Genomic DNA, 23,480 nt, shown 5'->3' with positions numbered 1-23,480 from the left:
CAGGCTATGCTTAGTGTGTGTAAGGATTTGTGGCTGTCAATTTGGAAGAAAAAATTATGTACTGCATCCAGGTACCAAAAAACAAACAAACAAACAAAAAACAGATGAGGCTTACATCCTATCCTTCACACCCCCACTCTGGTGCTGATGACCTTTGACCTTGTCTAAAAAGACTGCTGTGGGAAAAGCAGCACGCACTTGGACATAGCACAGACCCAGATTCCAAACAGGTGGCAGTCTCTCTGCTTAGCAACATTTGTTTTGGGGCTCTTTTGATGAGGTTATATGAAATAACGGCAGGAGGGAACTGTTCCCCACCAGGTAACCAGGGGCAGTATATGGTGGGAATGTAACCCACTATATTAGACTGGTGTGACCATGCACTGAGTTGAGTGAAACGCATGGCTGGTTAACCATTTATTATTGTACAAGGTGCCAGAAGTGAAATCCACAGCTGTGCGGTCATTTGTTGTCATGAAGACATCGCCCTCTTTTGGCTAAAACCTGTAAACACTGTAATCACAAATCCAATGGCGTAATATATTAACAATGTTGCAGAACTGTAAAGGACATTTCTAAGAATGTGTCATCCAGTATCTGTTGCAGCACCAGCAAACAACAATCTGATGACCTGAGGATTGTTATTCTTTCAACACTTCATTAAATAAGCATACACCAGCACTCCAAAGTCCTCTGATTATGTAAACACTTGTTTTTGTGATTATCTTTGCACACTGCATATGGCTTTTACTCCAATTTAAGTTATGTCTTGCAGCTTTTTATTTATACATTTCTTTAAATACAATATTTTCCAAAATCATGTAATCTTAATTACATTCTCAAAACAATGTTCACCAAGACAGACATTCATTACATAAGTATATTATTTATACTTTAATTTACTGCAATTAAATTAAATTAAATACTACAATGACATACAAAAGTCAAAAACACTAATGGACAGAAGAAAACGGTAGACAAAAAAACTGTTTCTACTGCAGAATTTTTAGATAAAAGATTATGTCATGCTGGGCCATTCACTAAAAGATTTCCAATAGAAAGGAAGAGGAATATCCACATCCGTCTTTTTGTTAGAAACCCGTACATATGGCTCTGTATATGAAGGCAATGATTTCATTAATGCAATGTAGCTCTTAAACAGACTACTGATGTAAGAATCGACCAGCATGAGAAAATCATTTAGATAAGAGATGAGCTTCTCCATTGATATTTCATCGTAGAGCTCCTGGATTTTATTTTTGCTGAAGTCTTTGAGCTCAGATGAACCTCTTTTAGCCTCCCGCATCCATTCACGAATCTTCTGCGTAACTTGTAAATTCCCAACTTCTTTGTAAATCCCATTGATGTGAGAGTAAACTTCTTCCAGTTTTTCAGTCTTGAGAGAGTTCAGGAACTCCTCTGCGTTTTGGACGTAAACCTTTACAGAGTTTAACAGATCCTGGAACACTTTCTCCACTTTGAGGTTTTCCCATCCCTCTATCGCTTGCATGATCTGATTTTTAGCTGATTTCATGGCAGCCCTCAGATCCTTCAAAATTTTCTTCCCACTAATAACCTTAGTGGTACCAGGAACAGTAAAATCTATTTTGTTAATGTGACCTGAAACAGTGTCAGCAATGGCTTCCATGAGACTAAAAAAACTTGTAGTGGCTCTATCAGTCACTTTGGAAATGGACTGCCTGATCCTATTGTACAACTCCTGCCCAGTAAGCTTCTCCTCCAGACCTGGCAAGTGGAATTTGGTATCCCTCAAGAACTTCATGGCAGCATCCAAAAGAACCCGCATGTTTGACTCATACTTCTGAAGGAATTCATTAGTGCTGATGAAGAAACTTCTGCTCAACTCTTGAAGATCAATTTGGGGTAAGTTCTCCAGCATTCTCCTCCACATCTTTTTACCCTGTTGTCTGAACTGCTCAAATGAGTTCTGCAGAGCATCAATTGTGCGTGGGATCTCCTGGTAAGCTCTGTCAATGCCATTGGAGAGTGCGTTCTTCAGCTTTAGGGCAGCACGGTTAAGGTCTATGCCAAGGTAACTGATGTGGTACTGGTTGATAAACTTTTGAAGAGATGCTATGATGGAAGGAAGTCTGTTTTTAAGGCCATTTATCATGTCTGATAGTCCATTGATATGATAGCCAACCTGAATACTCAGCTTTTCAGAGTTCTTCAACGTCACCTTGAAACTCATCAGGTCTGTGTCCTTGTCAGAGGTTGACTGAATAAACAATACAGACATTTTGTTAGAATATTTCAATAAGCTATACAAACTGCTGACTAAAGATTACCATTCTCTTACCAAATATCTGCTGAAAAGTTTCGCATAAAATTGAGATGGTGATCTTCTAGTGAACTGGAACCCGACGAAGCCGGCTGCTGGTGTGGATATCGAGGATGTGATTCCATTGTTGTGTGATGCATAACGAAAGCTCAAGTCAGCAAAAGTCTGGCTTATTACATCAATGCCCAGTGTATGCCGTGAGGGACTGTGGAGTTAAAACACATTGCTATTTTGGTACACGTAAAGCAAAACAAGGCCAATGTAAAACAAAAATTCAAGAGATTACCTGGAACCTGAAGACTCATCCCGTCTCATTCTGAAGAAACATCAAACATTATTAGGAAACTATGACAGGAGACTGTATGTGTAGGTTTGAGAAATTAATATGTTGTTCTTACCTTAGATTCTGACGAAGATCATGCTTCCAGTTTATATTCACATCCTGATGGGTAAAGGTACATTTTCCATCTAGACCCACAGCTCCATTTTCAAGAAGGATGGTGGCAGTCGCTAAAATTGGAAATGTGAAATGGAATAAATAGAATATCAATATCAATTAATCATATTCATTGACAAACATTGCACAATGCTTGACAAATGAATTGTATATATACGTTTAATTATTTGTTTAGTATGATATAATATTATGTTTGTGCTATTAAATACTTATATGAAAATGTAAAAGCCTTTTAAGCTTACCATCCAAACTATACTCCAGGAAAACCATGGTGGAAGTGCAGGTGGACTTCAATGCACATACAATTCCTGACTCTGTGTTTTCTACATTTCCAGTCCATGTATTGTTATAAACTGGAGAAAACACTTTGACAGTGGCCGACAAGGAACCAAAGGTTGGAATAAACACACCAACTGGGAGATGAAGTGATATCTCTGGGACTTCGATTTTTTGTTCTGGGATGACAACATCGGGCATTTCAAAATGATAGAGTGTTTTTGTGATGTCATCCAGACGAATTGGGTAGTCACCAATGTCAAATGCTTTGGGAAGGATAAATGGTGAGATGGTGATTTCATAATGTGGAAAACTGACAAACAAATGAGCCATTTTTTCTTTCAGATATTTGGTTTTTACATTAATGCTAGGGATTTCCACTTTTGGTAAACCAGGCAAAGTAATATCAAAGGTAGGTGTACTGATATCATTGGGGATTTTTAGATTTGTCAAATCAATGACAAAGGATGGTACGTAGAGAGAAGTAAAAGGTATGGTAAAATCTGGAACAGTTATTAATGGTGGTATTGAAATATAATCCTGCTGGTCAGGTTCTATAAATCGCATATCCACTTCCCTAATAATTTTCAGAAGTTCTTTAGACCAATTAGGAACTCCGACTGTTATTTGTGGGATATTAAACGTGACTCCATTTTCAAACAATCTTGTAGGTAATGCAAATAGGGTTCCCTCCTTGCTCTTAGTGTATATCACAACAGTCGAAGCATTGAGGAACTGCATTTGGTCAGTACTGGTCACCTCACCAAATTTAAATATGTCCCATAGACTCTTATGGTAGACTGGTAATTTGACAGTCTTCAAGAATGCAACATTGCCCTCAATGGATTCAGACAATTCCATGCGGATTTCAGACTGATCGTTTGATAGTGTCAGATCAGAGGAATGGATCAATGTTGCTAGTTGTTCCTTGCCACTCCAAAGTAATTTTTGCTTGTCTGAAGTGATGGACAGATCTACGTTCTGCACTATGCCAACATGACCGAGGTTACTAGGTTGTGATATATCAATACCAAGATTAGCTGATAAAGTTGTCAGTGGAACAAACTCAAGCACTGCCCTCATATTTTGCTTTCCGTTTGTTGAAAATGATGCAATACTAGCTGCATTGTTGCTTGTGTATGTCAATGTAGCATAAACACGTCGCAGAGAAGCTTCGAGAGCGAGGTTCTTAGTGGCATCCATATTCCAGGAACCAACATTTTTGTGATAGACCTTAGAGGTTAAATCAGTTTTCAGTGTGGAGCGAAAACCATTGGCATTCAAATAAATAGTTGCTTCATTGTCTAAAGATCCAGCAATATTCGCACTCTCCATGATGGTTGCATCTGTTGTTCCTTTCCAAGTGCTTTCTAAAGAGAAGTAAGATGATAGCGCTTCGAGAGCAAAATTGTGATCAATGCTGCCTTGCATCTCTATTACGGGAAAATTACAAAGGTAGCTAACTTTGATTTTAGAGGCTATATTAGGTTTTCCCTTAGTATTAGCTTGGAGCACTTGATTTAGGTCCATCGTAAAAACTGGGAGCTTAACTTTAGCCAGGTTTGTTAAGGAAGCCTCCATATTCCTCTTGGTGAGGCTCACAGTGCTTTCATGACTACATTCAGCATTCATATGTACAAAGGACAAACTTGAGGCCATCTTTAGACCTCTCCGTTTATTGATGGTGGTACTGCCGTCAAGTTTACCTTTGAGGACATCAAACACGGATGTTGACGAGACATCAAACTTGATCACAACATCAGACTGATTATACAGGCCACCATTGGCATTCAGAGTTATTACAGGGGACTTGACTGAGAACTCGTACGTCATATTTCCAAATGCAGGTATCAAAATGTTATTCTGAATTTCTGGTATTGTAAATGTGGGCAGGGTCAAGACTCGAAGGGTCTCAGGGACATGCAAGACTGGTAGCTCAAAAGATGGAAGCACAAGGGTGTATGATGGTACTGAAAAGCCCATTAAAGGAACTTTAAAGCTTGGTGTGCTTACCTCCTTGGGTATGAAATAACTGAATGCGGGCAATTCTGCTCGGAAGGCTGAAACCTCAATGTTTAGCATAGGTATTGTGTATCCAGGAACAGTGAAATATCTTGGTGGCTGATTTGACGTGTCAATTTTGTACTTTTCATACTGAATTCTGGCTTCATTGTAGGAATTGGTGAGTGCATCCAAAATATGGTCTCGTCTGAGTTCAAAATGCAGACTCAATATCTTTGCATTTTCAATGAAAGCTTCGTAGATTGGCTCAAGGTTTAGATCAAATGTGTGTTTGTCAGGGTTTTTCTGATACAAGAGCTTGAAATCAATGTCAAATGATTGTTGAGGAGTGATCAGAAGATGTTTCAGACCGTAATCATCCCAAAGAGAAAACTCTTCAATTTTTGGTGTTTTCATATCCAGGTATGGGATTATAATTTCTGGGATACTGAGTGGAACAGTCAAGAAGTCAAGATTGGCTTCACCATCAACAAAAGCATAGATTCCAGCTTCATTTTCACTGTTATCCAAAGTAAAGTTGTGTTTATATTTGTACTGATTGAAGCGCGCCAGACCTACCCAAAATACATTTTGCTTATTGTAGTTCAAAGTAAATCCAAAGTCATCTTGGAGATCAATTTTTCCAGTCAACTTCAGAGGCAAGAGAATTTTAGAGTTCCCTTTATTTCTGCAATCAAGTGTGACCTCAAATGGTTGAGCCAAGAACTCACATCCATTGGATATACTTCCACTCACTTTTCCAATGAGCTCAGCCTTATGTGAAATTCCTATTTCCAGTCGGACATCCTCCATTTGAGCCTTTCCTTTAAGTGTCAAAATACTGCCCTTGATGAAGGGCGCCTCAGTCTCAGCCCTGGCATCAACGGTGATGTGGCTCAGAATGACAGACTCTGCATTAACCGACTGCTTCATCTTAAGGTTTCTGCTGTTTGTTTCTCCATCAAAATTGAGCTTTGCTGTGCCAGCATTGACAGTGAACTCCAAATTGCTCTTGTGTGTAATTTCATCAGAATAGTCATCAATGGATTTGGTGGTCCTTGATGGACTTGATGGAGACCACTTTCCACTTCCCACTGTTCCAACTGTTAAGGATATTGTTCCGGATTCAAAGCGAGCCACTGCTGTTTTGGTTATTATAGCCTGACTGGAAAGATCTATGATGGGGATGTTCAGATTATGGGTGTACGTTGTGTCCATATTTGCTGATATTCCATTCTTTAAAGCAATGCCTATATTATTAATCAAATCAGCTGTGTATATATGAGTGGTGAATTTGGCAGCTGTCTTGGCTGTTGCTTCTGCTGAGGTACCACTTAAGATGACAGAACCCTCATGGTCAATTCCAAAGGCCATGTGACTGACTTTCATGGTCTCACTAATAACCATTTTTCTCATTTTTGGAGCTTCTATTAGAAGCATTGCATCCAGATTATGGTCAAGGAATTCAAGGTTTCCCTTTGACTTTCCTTTTGAGTTCAGTGTAGCTTTTAACTGTGGCGATTTCAGCGTTCTTGTTGTGTTCTCAAGAGCTGCTGATGTCAACAATGTATAATGAGGAGAATCTACTTTGAATTCTCCATAAAGTTTTCCAAAAGCTGGTAGACATGGTTCAAATGAAATTTCAGGGATTTTGACTTCAGGGATGGGCAACATGGTAATCTCAAAACTCTCCAGTTTCAGTTTTGGAACAGTTATCTCTGGGAATTTGATCTCTGAAAGAGTGATCTCTGAGAAAGTAAAATCAGGCAAATCGGAAAGGTAAAGGGCTCGTAAATCCCCAAAGATGGCATCAGGATCCACTTCTGGCATTTCTATCTGGCGAACTTTGTCAATGATGTCAATAATGCTCTGCTTGATTTTATCAAAGTCAACTGTGATGGATGGAAGACTGAACAAGTCCAGAATGGTGAATTCCGGTATTTTTATCAGTGCTGGAATTGTAATATCATGTATCCTTGACATTTTAATCTTGAAGGCAGGAACCTGAAGAGTTGTGAATGGAAGAACAAAGGTGGGAACATCAAATTCTGCTGTCTTTAGAGCATTGAGAACTCCCTCCACAGCTTGATTGATTTGATTGAGGAGCTCCTTATCTTCAACCATTTTCTTAATTTCATCAAAGAGTTTTGTGAACTGTGATGAAATGTATTCGATCATATTGACGTAACCAACACTCGCTCTTTCCAAGTAAACTGAGATTTCATATCTGATGTCCATGTCACTTATTCTTTGCCTCACATCATCAATAATGTCTTGGATCTTCAGTTTTATGTCTTTATATGCAGTAGTGTCAATTACATCTATAATATTCCTGCAAACCTCAGCTATTCTTGTATTTTTTAGTTTCTCCAAATAATCAACAACAGTCACCTGCATCTCTTTTATAAATTCTCTGGATGCCTCTATTTTTTGTGGGATTTTATAAACTTCATTTATCTGCTTGTTAATATAATTGACTACATCCTTAAGTTTTTCATTTACGTCATCAACAAATGTGTTGTAATCAAAAGTTCTTAAGGTATTTATAATCAAGAGAATGTACTCATTTAAATCATTTAAAATCTGTTTGAAATCCATCAGCTTCAATAGAGAAACAACACTGTCTAATACCTCCATAACCTTATCTGAGATGTACTCAAACTGGATAGATTTTAAAGTATCCACTACAGCCTGTACCAACTCTTGGATTCTGTACTGCTTGACTAATATAATGGCCTGCTCCACAAAAACTTCAATTTTCTTGTCAATTTCATACCGTAAAATAAGCTCTTGTGCATTTAAGTACACTCTGTTGATTTTCTCTGGAATTTCATACTCCTCTATCCAGTTTACAATTACATCTTTTGCAGTATCCAGCACTCTCTCTATGTCTTCATATGGAACTTGATCAGACAGTTCTTCCACATATTCAGTCAAGTCAAATGAAATTATATATTCTCTCAGACCCTCAAGTAACATCTTGATGTCAAATGTTTCAACAATGTTCCTCAGTTCACTAAGCTTATCCTGAAGTTTGGTTTTAATTTCGTATTTTTTATCTAGTTGTTTCAACCAAGCTGCACTGCTGTCCTGCAGCTTTTGTAAATCAATCTGTCTTATTATATCTTCAATACCATCAATGCCTCTGATGATTGTTTTGGTTATTTCATACTTCTCATCAAAAACTTTAAGTTCATCTCCAATTTGTATCAAAATGTCAGAGACAGAATTGGCCCACGATCCACTCTCAATGCCATCTTTGATTTTAATAATCAGGTCCCTAATTCTTGTTGCTAAATCAATAATATTCTTTTTTGAAGACTCCTTAAATTTCTCAGCATATGCATCAAGGTCATCTATTGATATAGTGTAGTCATGTATGAAGGAAATCAGCTGGTCCTTGACAATGTTTACTTTATTCTCTAGGTCCATGTCTACTATGATGTCATTCACTTTTTGAGGGAGTTCATCCAACTTGTTCCTAAAATGACCAATCAATCCATTGATATCTAGGCTGTTGAGGTAGTTTTGGAGGGATTCAAATGTATGCAGAATTGCATTTTTCATTCTTTCAAAGGCAGCTGGAAAGCTCTCAATGAATGGGAAATAAATACTGTGACAGCCACTGTTCTTATCATACTTGACAAACCCAGAAGCACTAAACTTTTGATTGTCTAATGGAATATCACTAGATTTTGATTCTGTGTTCAAAAGGTTGGTTTGAAGCACTCCAGAGAGCTGGACCCCCATGTCATCTTCTTTGTTGTAAATATTGACATCTTGGTTGTAGGCATGATTATTTAGCTTTGACTTAAACTTCCACAACGCAGACTGTTCATTAGGTATCAGCAAGCTGTCAAACTTGCTTTCAATGTGCGTTTCAACTGACTCTCCATTTCGCAACATGTGTACACCAGAAGCTCTGTATTCATGGGACTTAGCAATGGCCAATGGCTCAGCTTTCAAAAGGAACTTACTGTAGAGGTGACCAGTGTGTTTTCCATAAAACTTCACAGTGCCATCGCTGTTCAAAATGGCATCGATCGTGAGGCTAAATGGCATGGCCATTGTGCGAATGTCATTTTCAAGACGTAAAGATTCACAATTTACTTGTGTCTTGCTGTGCATAACAGAAGACAGTCCTGCAAAATCCAAGTCAAAGTTGTTACTTATCTGGGAATCGAAAACGTTTGCTGTTGTATTGCACTTCATGGTGCCAGCCATATCTGCGTAAGTAAACTGACAGCTGTGCTTAACGTTGTCCTCTTCCCCATACTTTCCACTGAGGCTTCCAGCTACATCCATCTTGAATGGCTCCATCTTAAGGTGGCCATCACCGCTCAGTCCAAAATCAAAAATCTCAAGTTCATTATTTGAACTTATCGATGTGACAAATGGCCTCATATTAACCTTAATGTCATGGTTGTAGGATGCTCCATCACAGATGAAATTGTCAGTTTTGGAGCGGAAAGCCAAGGTCCATAAAGTAACAGTCAGGGTATGTGTGCACTCTGATCGCATTTTCTGTAAAGTACCCATCATAGTATTAGACAGACTCAGTCCTTGCTTATTAAAACCAAAGTTCATTGTGTTTCTTGCAGTTCCATCAAAGGCATTCCCTTTAACAACACTGGTTAGATACACTTCTTTGGGTGAAATCTTACCCTCCGCACTTAGCTCAAATGTGTTATCCTGTGCTGATCCTTTTGATACAAGAGACAAAGAGGCTCCATCACCATCGATACCAGCATTGATGGTATTCTCAAAAGTCAAAGTGTTTCCCTCAATGGTTGTCATGCAACTGGTGGTCAACCCATTTGCTCCTAAAGTAAGTGTGCCTTTGTGTGTCCCACGTCCATCTTTGAAATTCAGCAAACTTTCTATGTTCATTTCAAGACCGTTACTGTTGAGGGATCCAGTAAGAAGGGAGTATGCACGATGTGTTGCATCATCAACCTGGGTTTCAACTTTCAGTCTGGCTTCTTCACTCATGACATCAAGTTCAGCTTTACAGCTCAGAGCATTTCCAAGGCCTGTCGTACTACCATCCGACTTCACAGACAGCTGGCCTTTCTTGTGCTTTAACTCTGCTACATGCTTCAGAACATCATTTTGTGCATTTGTTTTGGACAAAAGCGACAGTTCTCCATTGACATAGGATCCTTTGATCACATTCTGACCCTGGATGATTGAGGAGTCAAACTTTAATGTGGACTCTCCTTTTCCTTCTCTTTTGAGCATATTGAAGATATAGGATTGGCTGAGGGTGGAGTTGGCATAGAGAGAGCCTATCCTGATAAATCCATCTAAGTTTCCATCTCCAGTGATCTCATCATTCATGGAAGCTGACTGAGCCGAATAATACACAGAGGTGTGCAGACCAAGTGGACTAGATGCTTCAATCCTGTAGTTGGTCCTACCACTGATTTTATCAGCCATACTCATAGTTTCAAAGACACTCATGCTGGCATCAAGTAAAAAATGACTGACAGATCCATTTACAAGGTACTTCAGCGTATCATTGACTGTACCAGTGATCATGCCCATACCTATGTGAAAAGGAAAAGAAATCTATATTTAAATGTAAGTGAACAAAAACAAATTCCAACAAATTGAAGATTCCATAATGAAAGTCAACTTTGTAGATTAGGATAATATGATTTTTGATGACATGAATACCTTCAATTTTGTATGACAGTGGTGTCACAGGGCAGCTGGCCATCATTTTGTACTTAGCAATGTAATTGGGAACATCAACAGTGTTGTTTCCCCCTAAGATAGAGCCTTCCCAATCATAAAAGTTGCTGTTCATCTTGACAGACAATTCTGCTAAACCTAACATGGGTAAAGAGAAATCCAAAGCTCGGGGAATTGTGAACGATGGAATCTTGTAGTTGTTCTCAGGAATATCCAGGCCAATGAGGGGAATTTGAATCTGTGGGAGTCTGAGGGTGGGAGGGATGTTGAGTTCAGCAGATGACTTTCCTCCCAAGAGAAGAGGAAGTGAAATGGAGATTCTGCCTTTGTTGAACTGGTATCTCATCAATGCATCACTGAACACAAAAAAGAGAGCTAAGTTTATAGTCAATATCAATGTATATAATATACCTGTATATAAAGATCAGTCAGAAGTTTGGGCACACATCATTGTATTTTCATTATATTGCATAAAATATAATACAAAACGTCTTTTGTGACAACATGCCCTAATCCAATCCTAATTTCCATATATGCCTCATCTGACACCTAGCCTCTCCCCTATATGATTTTTTATTTTGTTTGGAATCTATCAAAAAGTATCAAAAAGTTATCACTCACGATTTAAGATATAATTTTTCTGGCAAAGATGGCAAGGTGAGATCTGGTGTGCTTCTCTTGCTCCTCTGTACGTTTACAAATGTACTGCCTGCCGCTAATTTATCCAGCCATATATTCACTGCCTAGGGACAAAATGATTGATTATGAAATGTTAATTTTCAACAAAGCCATTCAAAAATGTAAATGTAAATGGTAAGAAAACATGTAATTTATACAAATCTCAAGCTTGATTTAATGCACTTACCTCCAACCCTTTCGAAACAATGTGACGAAGTTTCATGTCAGTCTTGGTGACTTTCTGATCAAGGACATCATCAATTCTCGCCTCCAGCAGGCTACGGTACTCCTCCATATTTGGGAAAAGTTTATCAACTTCAGAATTTATGTCTGACTTCATTTCAAGTTCAACCTTGTTGTTATCTGCAGATTCACCAAGAAACTAGTTAAAAAACCAACGTCAAATTAATTTCAGGAACATTTGCTTCATTAAGCATGCTTCATTACCGTATCTGAGGATGGCTTTCTGCACAGATGTAGTCTCTGGCATGTTAAGGGCTGTTTCAAGCTGCAGGATGAGCCCGTTGTTATTCTTTAGGGTGGCAGTGGCAGAGGTGTCCATCTGTAGTGCTGGCACTGCCAACTTAAGTTCAATCAGACCATCCCTCATAGACTCTAACCTGCTCAAAAACACATAAATATCTAGGTTAACATCAATCTTATGTTACTATACTACATTTTTTTAATTTTTTTTTTACTATACCTGGCATGTCCAACTAGGGAAAGCTGTGGGATGTCTTTGTTTGTTACATCAATCGTAATGCCATGCATCTTCTTTCCTTTAGCATTGCTATCTGTAACTGCCAACTTGATCCCAGCTTCGAGGTCATAATCAGGGATCTGAAGGTCGGTGGTGAGAATGTTCTTATTGCGGTTGTATTTTACAACTGCTGTGGCTTCAGTTGGCTCAGCACCTAAAATAAGAGGAACATATATTTAGATAGATTTCAAATTCATACACATCAGATAACTCTCATTCACAGAAATGCAAGCAATGTTGAACAAATAAATAAGTTTAAAAGTGCACGATTTCCTGAGTTTACGTATTTTTTATTAAATAGCCCAATTTAGTTACATCACAGCCTTGAACAATGATTTACTACTTGTTAATTGGTTGCAGGTGGATTTGACTGGAGAAAATCTGTGTAGTGTAAGATTATCCTTACTTTGTTTTCTCAAAAGGTAGAAATGGCACATTTTTAAAGCATGTACACAACCGCTAAAATGTGGAGTTTTCAATGTTTATGAAAGAAGTTTCTTATGCTCACAAAGCTGCATTTATTTGATCATAAATACAGTAAAATCTGTAATATTGAGAAACATTATTACGTGCTCAAGAAACAAACAAAAAAAGAAACATTTGAAAACAATTGATAATATTTTTGTTAAAACCATGATGCATTATCCAGTATTATTTTAAGAATAAAAAGCATTTATTTGAAATATAATTTTTGTAATATTGTAAATGTGTTCACTGCCGTCATTGCTTAAAGTATTAATTTATTAAATAAAAATAATGCTAATAATAACTTTTAATGATTTAAAGATAGTTTATGCATATGACCTTAAAAACATAAAAATCACAAAACATTTGAATCTATGCTTCTTAAAGCATAAAGATATATGTTCGATGCCACTGTTAGAAATAAAATAAGAAACTAGTAATATCATTAAAATTTTCTGAGGACTTGCCTTCAGCCTTGAGAACAATTTTCACAGAGTCGACTTTATGGCGCCCCTCCTTTCCTTCCCTCAGCAATGCATAGGCAATGGTTGCCGTATACTCAGGTACTTCGCCTGTTGGTTGAAGTTCCAGAGCAAGCCTGGAAAGAAATGTTTTTTTTTAAGCACATAGATCTTGGAAGTACTGTCAGTTGTCAACAAACTCTACATCCAACTGTTTCTCACCTTGTCTCTCCTGTGAGAGGATAGTATGGAGCATTATTGGTGGAACTAGCATTTGAATAGCGCAAAATAGTGCAGTAATTCATCCCTGGAAAGATAGGATTACATTCTGTAGAGTCGATCCTGTCCTCTACCATGGAAGGGACAATCTTAGTCTGAGTGGAGGTCACTGAGAGCATCTTGTTGCTGTAGTGGAAGAAAGAGAAGAAACATCTATTACATTCTAGTTTTTGCTAAATCGGTACTACAAAATAAAAGTGATCCTTAAATATGTCAAAATATGCCAAAGTATGACTGCATGGTAAGAGAGCATCTGATAAGGAACAGTAAATGTAGGATGCAGAGAGTTCAGATGGCCTACCTGATGCTAAAGAGCTGGATGTTTCCCTGTGGTGCAGGGATGGAGAGCTTGATCTCACGGTCACTTACGGTGACCTTGGCATTCACAGCGCTTTCATGGTACATGTTTGTGTGTGTTTCAATCCCAGCTGCCACAAACTCTGGGATATAAACACCCATTTGGGTAACAAACTCCATTCCCGCAGAAGGCATGAATGAGAGCTGTTGCTGTGAACAACAACAGAAAACATCAACACTCTGCTACTTCATTGTGACATCACAAAATTCACACTAGTGAGAAGGATTACCATCATGCGGTCAATGGTCAGGCCTCCTTTGGCCCCAGGGGCTAAAACTCCAGATAGGGAAAGCTTCAGTGGAAAACCAGCACTTGTAGGTAGCGTAAAGGCTTTGTCCAGGAACATATAGTGGACAAAAAGCTCATTCTCTAAACTAGATATCAGCCTTCCCATAAACTGCAATAAAAAGAGATTAACACAAATACTACAGTTAGATTTGGTTGAAGAAGACTTATATTTTCAGGGTTGTACAGTTAATATATCATATTTTCAAAATCTATGGATAACACTTACATTCACAGTCATTGACTTAAATGTTTCAGTGTAAAGTTTAATGTAGTGAATAATGAGATTGAGCTCATTAGTCTTCAAATATCCCAGTTCTGTTCCCATAAACCGCAGGTAGGCTAAGCCTTTAGGAGCATCTTCGGTCTGTTCAAGGCGTTTTTTGAACTCTGAGAGGTATTCTTCAACACCCCTCATGATATCCTGAGGGACCTAAGGGAGAAGATGTTTTTAAGCTTAATTTGATGAATTTTCATTATACACTCAAAACATTCTTTATTACATACCTGTCTTTTCATCCTTTCACCTCTTAGTGGGGAAATCCACTTATCCAAAACCCTTTTAACGGGATGTGGAATCTTTTCGTTGACCCAATACATGGCTTTTGAGATGGTATCGGGGAAGAAACCGTTTTCACCAAAGAGAACTTCAATGGCTGGCTCAAAGCCTTCACCTTCAAAACCAATCTAAGAAAGAAGTCATCACATGCATTCAAAAAAGGTAAAATATGGGTACAACACATAGAATATACAGCCTTTTAATGATAAACTCATACACTACCTCCAGTATTTCTGCATTTAAACTGTCAAGAGTGGTGGCTAACATGACTTCTCTGGGCATGTAATTGGCAGAGTCAAAAATCATGTTACTTTCTACTGAGCCAACCAGTGGGACTTCAATTTTGTAGTTATGTGAGAACTTTGTGAAGTCTGCAGGTTTAAAGCTTGCATCCCCCATTACAGCTTTAAGAATGTAGTCCTTTGTTCTAAAAAATAAACAAAAAATTATTAGGGATGCACAATACAGTATATCTTTACCTATATTATTTATCGACCAATATTATAATGTTATGATGCTTATATTCACTTATAGCTTTTTAAACAACTCCCTTTAGTTTTTTGTGTTTTATTTTTAATTTGTTATGACAAAATAATGCATAAGTTTAATATTAGCAACTTATCAGTTATCTGCAATAACATGAAATTAATTATAACTGTTAATATTAATGCATTCCTAAAGTTATGTCTGATAAAAGTTATAAAGTCTGAGGCTATCTAGACAACATGAAAAGTATTAATTTAGTTTGAGGTTAGAATTTATCTTCTAGAGACAAAGATCTTTATAGACAACGCTGCCAAAATTTCAAACTGTTTTGAACATTCTTTGTTCAACATCCTCAGCACATTTTCTGTTTCCAACAAAAACATCAAGATAAATAATTTTGAACTATAAGGTCTTAATAATAAATACATTCAGCATTTGAAGTATTTTGTACATACGTGCTCAGAGTTGGGTCTTCTGATTCCAATATGTTAGCGATATGGGAGGAGACAAAGCTTTTAACTTGCTGATTTTGCTCTCTCTTAATTGTCCTCAGCACCTTGTTTGCCTCCTCGGGGTCCCTCATGAGCATCAGATATGCGGCAATGCGTTTTTGGGCAGGTGCCTCTGAATTGTCATACTGTTGTACCAGGGCAGTTTTCACCTAGTAACAAGAAATCCAAAAATCAAGCACTTTAGCAATAAATCATGATCATATTGGCTGTGTGTATGTTTCAAGTACTAAATTTAAATTATTTGGCTGACTGATGCATCTTTAAGAAATTCTAGTTTGGAATAAGGATCATTTAAACACTGTAAATCTTAACAAGAGTTGATTTACATCTGAATCCATTTCCATGAGTCTGAAAGCCTGGATAGCTGCTTTCTGTACTGGCAGAGAAGCGTACGTCTGGCCCATGCATTTTAGGAGAGAAGACTTCAGAGATGGGAATCCCTCCATGTACTTTCCCATGACACCAATAACCTATACAAGAAATACTTGGGTTAATATTGAATAATTAATGTTCATTACATATACATAGATAGACAGAGTCTTTTTACATGGATACATACCCTTAATGTGAGGTAAGTACTGTCTTCATCTCCAGAACAATCACCTAGCATGAACTCCATGAATTCAGCTACTTCCTTAACTTCTGGTGTTGATGTTGCTTGGTCTTGAGGAAGTCTGGTGCAAAATATGGACATTTATCCATAATAATTTCAATTAATATAATCTGATTCTGAACAAACAAACAAAAATCACATGATCTACAGTATCCTAACTGAGTAAATATCATTAGCACTTACTGTTTCACTGTGTTGGCAAGAGCATACATGATGACTTTGCTTGGCTTGTTTTGGGCCATGCTTAGCATATCTCTAACCTTCTGGGGGCTGGCCTGGGGTAAGAGACTCAAAGCATAAACTATAGCATCCACTTCTCTGGCTGACTCATCAAAAGTCCTGAGGATCTGCATGATGGCACTGGTGCATTCATCAGTTCCACACTGAAAGAGCGTCTGCCACGTTAGCCACTCTGAGATCTTCATCATCTCATCAGCGGCTCCAGACAGTGTCTCGTTTTTCAAGCCACGGATTTCAGACACCAACTTGTGGAAGAGGCTGGCTCTCTGTTGACTTTTTCCTGAGCTACTAAGCATATTTAGCTCTCTCATTGTGGTAAGCACATCATCCTTTGACTGAATAGGAAGTTTGTCCTCCACCTCCTCTAAAAAGAGCTTCTTCTCAAGAGTGTCTGCACAGAGAAAAGATGTTTGCTTGTTCGTATTTTCATACCTCTAAACATCTGAAAATCTGAATAGTTCTTGTAAAATACCAAGTATTTTTTTATTATTCTTACAACTTAATGCTACCCACCATCTTTGTTGAAATATCTGTTGTTTATTTTCACGGAATCCTGTAGAATTAGACTCTGTTTTACTTCTGAGGAGATACCATACTGCCCCCTATAGGATAAAAAATATATCACATTTACGCTTCGTGAACACAAGATGTACACGTTCTGTCATCATTTAATTGTTATTAATTGATATTTAATTAAGTATTAAATGAAATCATTCCCCTAACTATCAAATCAAATTGACTGCAGCATAATATTACCATATTATCTATATATATATTATATCATATATGTGCTATGGCAGGTTTGACATCAGTTGTGATGTCATCATTATGAAACAAAGCATTTCTGGGCAGAGATTACATACTCATGTGAGAATGGGATAAAGAGATGCTTCTCTGTACACTGAGCTTCAGTCATGTGCTTTCTCCTGTTATCAAACTGATAGTTGCAAGTCTGTGTGCTTCTGATAAGCTTGGAAATAAGCCCATTCTGCAAAGATAAATTTGTTCCAAAGTTGTTTGAATAACATTTTTGACTGACACTAACATGAAAGAATAAATATTGAAAGAAATAAGGCATGTTTGTCCTACCAGGCCAGGCAAGAGGGACAAGGGGCTGGTGGGGAGACTGTGAGGTGAGAAATGGCTGCAGTCGGACAGATCTCTGACCACAGTGACATCCGTGTCGATATCTTTCCGTGTGTTGACTGTGACATCAGTCTTGCATATACCATGAATTGTACTCTTAAAAATTTTAGAACAGAGAAGTAGTTAGGGAAAATCTTTAGCGTGGGATCCAAAGTCTGAAACCACATTGAAAATCAGCATATTTTGAACCTTGAAATAAACAAAGTATCTCTATTCTGGCTCACTACTCAAACATGAAAGCAAATGTATGACACTGACCACACTGAAACAGGATGACAAGTGATCTTATTGCACATAGGAAATTATGTGTTTTATAAGTCATTTACACAAACAACAAATGAAACATTAATTATGTAGACTGTGTTTATGTGAGCACTTTACATTTTAGTTTTAATCTCACCATTTTTCCATTGTGTTCTTTCTCCGGCACTGGCACGAGAAGAGCAGAGATGATTCCTCTTTTGATGTTCAAAATGTTTTCTGGTTCATCCTTCTCTGGATAAATGGAAACACTGGTTACCTGCTCCACCACAAAATTCAGAGGGTTCCTGGAAAGGGGGTTTTATAAGCAAATGCTCAATGACCAAAATACAAGATGCATCATCATTACGGAAGGAACATGTATTTATTTCCTGTTTCTTCTAAGGGGGGGGGGGGGGGTGTATGACAGATATTAATTATGGGCTGTTCCACATACTTCTCCATGGCGAGCTGGAAGGCCTCGGCTCCAGCAGCCTGCTTGTAAACAGGCTGGCCCTGTGCATCGATGACGGACACCTCGCTCAGGACACATTCTGTTGTGCGAAGGACAAAGCTGCAGGTCTGTGGGACCTCAATTTCAACCTGATGGTGGAGAGAGAAAATACAGGAAGAGTATATGCATGAAATAAAGCATTTTGATAAAATAGACTACGTGTAATGTTATAATAATTTTAAACAGCACACATTTTTACAACAGTGATAATAATAAGAAATGTTTTTTGAGCACCAAATCAGCATAATAGAATGATATCTGAAGGATCTAATTTTTTAATTGGTTATATAAAATCGAAAAAAAATAGGATTTGAGAACACAAGAGTGTTAAAGAATGTTTCTTTCTTCAAAAACAGTACAGACCCCAAAGTTTTGAACAGTATGTGTGCTTATATAAAAGGAGGTTGTGCCATATTAATGATTTTTTTTGTACCTGACAGGAGATCTTTGGCCCATTCCTGAGGTTAGCTGTACCCGTCACCCCATTTTTGCTCTCGGCTGAATACTGATAAACATATTTTCTGAGGTTCTTGAACCTTGCAGACACTTTAAAAGAAAAACAAGCATTTAATAATTGTACATAGGTGTTACTAGGATGCCAATGATAAATATAACAACTTTGTTGTTGTAATTGTTTCACAGTTATCTGGTTTCACACGTTTAGAGTTGATCGTGATTTGTGCAGCATTTCAGAGTCAGTTCTAAGTAATCAGATGAGCTGGAGACCTTTGGACCACTTGTTGACAGAGGGGCACCTCTCTGATTCAATACTCTCGTACTCTCAACACATACATACACAAGGTTCATGTACCAGGGTTCACCGCTGATATCTTCTGCAGTCAATAGTAGCACAGTAGGCCAGACTAAAGAAACTAATCCTGATTGGTTACAGACAAGTCACAACTAGCTGACCTAAGGGTTAGTTAGATGAGAATCAACATGTTGTGAATTGGTCACTTACATGGGCATACGGGTAGCTGTCCTTCTCCACTGTCTTCCTCAACTACCTCAGTGTTTGCTTCAACAGAGGCATGGAAAAAAATGGCAGAATTAAATAAGTTTTATTTGACAAAACACAACAAATCTACGTAACTAGACTTCTATTTTAGGAAAGGAGGACAGAAAACTCTAAATTAAATGTAAGAACTTCTAGATTTGCGTTCAATCACTGCAATATCTTAACATTTATAATGAACACTAAAAAATCTATTAAAAAAAGACAAGGTATATGAGTTAATACTTTCAAAGGTTTTAATATTTTCAAAGGATGAAAATTATAAAAAAAAAAAAAAAAGGGTAAATAGCATAAATATTACAGGAGAAATAAGAAAATACATATAAAGATACATATAAAATCTTACCTGTCAGTAAATGTGCACCAAGGATGAGTAATAGACACAACTTAGTGTCCATCGTTATGGGCACTGAAACTTCTTCTTATGTTTTTTCACCAGCTTCTCTTTAATACTCCCACCCGAGCCTTTATAACATAATCACCCCCCACCCCTGGGCCTCCAAATGAAACCTCCTCCAATCAGTCAAAAGACCACAAAATGACCACTCTGACTTGTCATTCAAAGTTCAGCGCATGAGCACATCCAATCCACACAAGGATAACACAAGACAAAAATACCATTATAAATGCAATGCACAAATTCTTGACTAATGAAAAAAGTGTATTACAATACATACAATTGCAAAATAAAATTTGAGTAAAATGAAATTGCAAGTTGCAGGAGGTGATGTTTCATGGTCAATTAAAACTTAAGTGACAATTTCTGGGGTCTTCAACCCCTGTACTGTTTCCTAACTTTCTGACTGTACTGTATTTACCCACTGTCCTACTTTAAAAGGCAAGTTGTAACACCTGATTCACACGTGTAATCAAGATGTTAATTAAGGAACAGTGTATAGGAGTCCAAGCTGATATGTTCAACATGTAATGTAACTTTCAAATAGTTACTACATAGGAGCGGTGCATAATATTCACAATCATCCTGACAGTGGGGTACAAAGTTAGCATTTAAACCTCTTCTTAAAGTTATAAAACAAAACAAATAGCAATTTCACAATGCATACAATGTGTATGTACATTTGTTGATAAACAGGCACACATCTTGTGGTCATTATGTGCAACTTCCACTGATGTTTGTTATAAAACACAGTGATTAGTAGAGGTGGGCAGATCGATACTAATATCGATAATATCGATACCAACGTTGGTATCGGTATTGATCGATACCAACGGGAAAATATCGATACTTAAGTTTCAGTTTCTCTCGTTTTGCCACCTGGCCGTGTTTGTCAAAATGCTGCTGCTGTCACAGAGCAGAGCAAGCTCTAAGAGTGCTGCTCGTGCTCGACACTGCTCTCCTCTCCCTCTCCTGTGTTGTACCGTCACGTGACTCACCACTAGCGCTACCACCAGCAGTCAGGCGCGCGCACCGCTCAGCCGCGCATTTCTAACAGCAGTCAGTCAGAGGCGGAGAGAAAGAAGAGCGTTGTATGGCTGTATTTTCAGGCCGATCTACCCTTTTTGTGTTAGCTGTGAAAGGGATACTAGTTTCTATATTTAAACTTCACCTAGATGTGCACCAGAATTAATTATTTTTTATTATTTTATCAATAACTGATTCTCCAAGAGCAGTGGATATTACAAGGCGCCTATCAGAAATGATTGTGAAGGACCTGCAGCCTCTTTCCATAGTGGAAGAGGTCGGCTTCAGGAATTTTGTATAAGGAGAATTTGTTTTACAATTGTGAAGTAAAACGTTGTGACTTTAAGAAAACAATCCTGAAAAGAAGTGCACAAGAGGAGAAACATTTTTTTATTAACATGCTACTTGAAAAGAGAATTTGTTTTTACATTTTTTATATTTGTGAAGTAATCATTTTGTAACTTTGTTTATTTAAATAAATCAGAAGTAACCAAAAGTTGTTTCTGAACAAAAGCTTTCGTAGTACTGATTAATAACCCAAAATGCAAATCACAAAAACAAATTAAAAGTCATGAAAATTCATTTAGATTTAGGTTGAAGACGCATCCACCTTAATTATTAAAAAGTATCGATATTGGTATCGGTATCGGCGATACTGGCCCTGTATTTACTTGGTATCGGATCGTTACCAAATCTAGCGGTATCGCACACCTCTAGTGATTAGGCCGCGCTGACCTGCGCATGCGCAGAACTATTCTGGTCGAAGTTCCGTGGAGTGAACTTCGCACCTGACACCTTCAGTAGATTCCGATGGACAGTGTACTTTAGATGTGAGTAAAATGTCTCTAAAACGCGTCAAATCCAAGCGCAAATCAAATCATAAAAAGAAGAACAAATCTAAAATAGTTTCTTCGAACTACGATCAACCAGCTAAGGAAGAACTCAAGGTTCAAGACGAGCCGCCTGTGCTGAACTCATCGACGAGCGTGAACAAGAAAAAGAAGTCCGCCAAACAAGCGCGCATCGCTTTTCTACCAGAGAAATACCAACCGCTGGTCGAGGATGAGATTGTTGACCATCCACGAGATGACAATATCAAGAAAAAACAAGACAAATATAAAAAGTTAAGAAAAGTACGTGATTTACTTTGAAAGTTCGTTGTTTGTCTGATCATGATTATTTACACAAATAGTTAACACTGCTTAACGTCTGAGTATCTCACAAATAATTGTTTAATGGAGACAGACAGAAACAGTATTGCGCATTTTTTTAAAATCAACTACAAATTATTTGAAAAATGTATGTATTTTTGTGAGTTTCATAACTGGTTGGGTATAGGCTGTTTTATCATGTAAACACAGAGACCAAATAATAATAATTAGGCTACTATATTATATATTAATTACATTTCTTTTTTTCCATTTTCCATTTCCATTTACTTATTTTGTTAACTGTTCTTATTCAATACCATAGGCCTATAGCTATTTTTGAAACGTAATCACATTACCACAGATAAATATTTTAATGTTAAAATAATACATTTTAACCAGAGATTCTCTTTAACAACAACAACAATAATCGTTTAAAAACAAGCTGCTTCATCATTGGTAGTTTGCATGTATTTGCAAAGGAACTTAGAATGTCTAAAGTGGACTACCAAAATAAAGTGTAACCTCATATTCAAACTCAATATCTTTGTTTATCCAACCTTTTTTTTTCTTACAGAATATGGGGAAGGCTCTTCGTTACAGCTGGAAGTGTCTGGTGGTTGGATTGCAGAATCTGAGCACAGCCTATTCTATGCCGTTGGGTGCCGGTGCCACAATAGTGCCAGACATCCACAGAGCCAGAGCTCACGTCTAACACGTGACCCGAGACCAGCCGGTTACATCATGAGTAGAACAGTATAATCACTGTTGGATCTCCATTTTTACTACAGCCACTTATCTGTGATATGAACCTCTGATTTGGAAGTGCAATAAATGTATTTTTACCACATTTTTACCACTGTTGGCAAGAGAGAATTGCATGGAGGAGACAAAAATATTAAGTAGCAGATGCTGTGATGGACTGTGATTAACACTTCTATTCTATTCTATTCTCTTTTGTAATTAACACACATTCTTCTGGTAATGCACAACTCATTTAAAGGGATAGTTCACCTAAATTATTATTTTGTGATTATTTACTCATCCTCATGTTGTTCAAAACCTTTATGAGTTTGTTTCTTATGTTGAACATAAAATAAGATATTTTGAAGAATGCTGGTAATCAAAGAGTTGATGGTACCCATTGACTTCCATAGTATTTCTTTAAAGTCAGTGGAGACCAAGAACTGTTTGGTTCTTCAAAATTCTTTCTTTTGTGTTCAAAACTCATACAGGTTTGGAACAACATGAAGATGAGTAAATGATCAAAACATTATAATTATAATTTAACTTTAAATTCATTGCTTTCATGTTTCAGGTCTGCACATACTGCAGCCAACAGGCACGTTGATGGAATGGAATGAGCGTGACAAAGTCAGTGCATATGAACTACATTCACCGCAACATACCATATAGTGTAAGCCTATGCATGGAAAGCCACCAGATAAGTTCTAGGCATTTGTAAAGTGAATTCAACATATAAACCACTGCTGTTTCACAAAGGGAGGGATGGTAAAAGTCAGCCAACAAGATGGCCATCAGCAAGGAGGGGAGCAGCTGTTACA

General features: G+C 37.6%; 2 protein-coding genes across 2 annotated transcripts; one reads left to right on the top strand and one right to left on the bottom strand.

Moving 5' to 3' along the window:
• Window positions 1-404: 404 nt before the first annotated feature.
• On the bottom strand, window positions 405-19,828 carry apoba (apolipoprotein Ba). The gene is made up of 29 exons (XM_026286163.1): window positions 19,691-19,828; window positions 19,291-19,347; window positions 18,763-18,875; window positions 18,273-18,418; window positions 17,976-18,123; window positions 17,519-17,671; window positions 17,293-17,417; window positions 16,943-17,031; window positions 16,373-16,820; window positions 16,136-16,250; window positions 15,903-16,046; window positions 15,520-15,725; window positions 14,801-15,005; window positions 14,527-14,706; window positions 14,249-14,452; window positions 13,964-14,131; window positions 13,678-13,883; window positions 13,320-13,502; window positions 13,104-13,234; window positions 12,115-12,325; window positions 11,859-12,031; window positions 11,599-11,774; window positions 11,355-11,476; window positions 10,716-11,089; window positions 3,002-10,585; window positions 2,701-2,812; window positions 2,589-2,618; window positions 2,321-2,507; window positions 405-2,239 (listed from the first exon to the last, which is right to left on the bottom strand). The coding sequence occupies exons 1-29, from the start codon at window positions 19,740-19,742 to the stop codon at window positions 1,019-1,021; spliced, it is 13,263 nt and encodes a 4,420-aa protein (XP_026141948.1). The 5' UTR covers window positions 19,743-19,828; the 3' UTR covers window positions 405-1,018.
• Window positions 19,829-21,518: 1,690 nt separating this feature from the next.
• On the top strand, window positions 21,519-23,204 carry LOC113117466 (uncharacterized protein C1orf115 homolog). Its single transcript, XM_026286162.1, has 2 exons — window positions 21,519-21,900; window positions 22,493-23,204. Exons 1-2 carry the CDS (start codon window positions 21,607-21,609, stop codon window positions 22,628-22,630), a joined length of 432 nt encoding a protein of 143 aa, XP_026141947.1. The 5' UTR covers window positions 21,519-21,606; the 3' UTR covers window positions 22,631-23,204.
• The last annotated feature ends 276 nt before the right edge of the window (window positions 23,205-23,480 follow it).

Source organism: Carassius auratus, chromosome 17 (genome assembly GCF_003368295.1).
Source record: "Carassius auratus strain Wakin chromosome 17, ASM336829v1, whole genome shotgun sequence".
In the NCBI taxonomy this organism is placed as follows: Eukaryota; Metazoa; Chordata; class Actinopteri; order Cypriniformes; family Cyprinidae; genus Carassius; species Carassius auratus.
Note: the sequence above shows the minus strand (reverse complement) of the source record. Positions and strands in the feature narration are given on the sequence as shown.

Coding starts and splice junctions, on each gene's coding strand:
- LOC113117466 (XM_026286162.1), top strand. CDS start 21,607: ATGTCTCTAAAACGCGTCAAATCCAAGCGCAAATCAAATCATAAAAAG. Junction 21,901..22,492: donor AATATAAAAAGTTAAGAAAA/GTACGTGATTTA, acceptor TTTTTCTTACAG/AATATGGGGAAGGCTCTTCG.
- apoba (XM_026286163.1), bottom strand. CDS start 19,742: ATGGACACTAAGTTGTGTCTATTACTCATCCTTGGTGCACATTTACTG. Junction 18,419..18,762: donor GGCCAAAGATCTCCTGTCAG/GTACAAAAAAAA, acceptor CTCCACCATCAG/GTTGAAATTGAGGTCCCACA. Junction 13,503..13,677: donor ATCCAGCTCTTTAGCATCAG/GTAGGCCATCTG, acceptor CTTCCACTACAG/CAACAAGATGCTCTCAGTGA.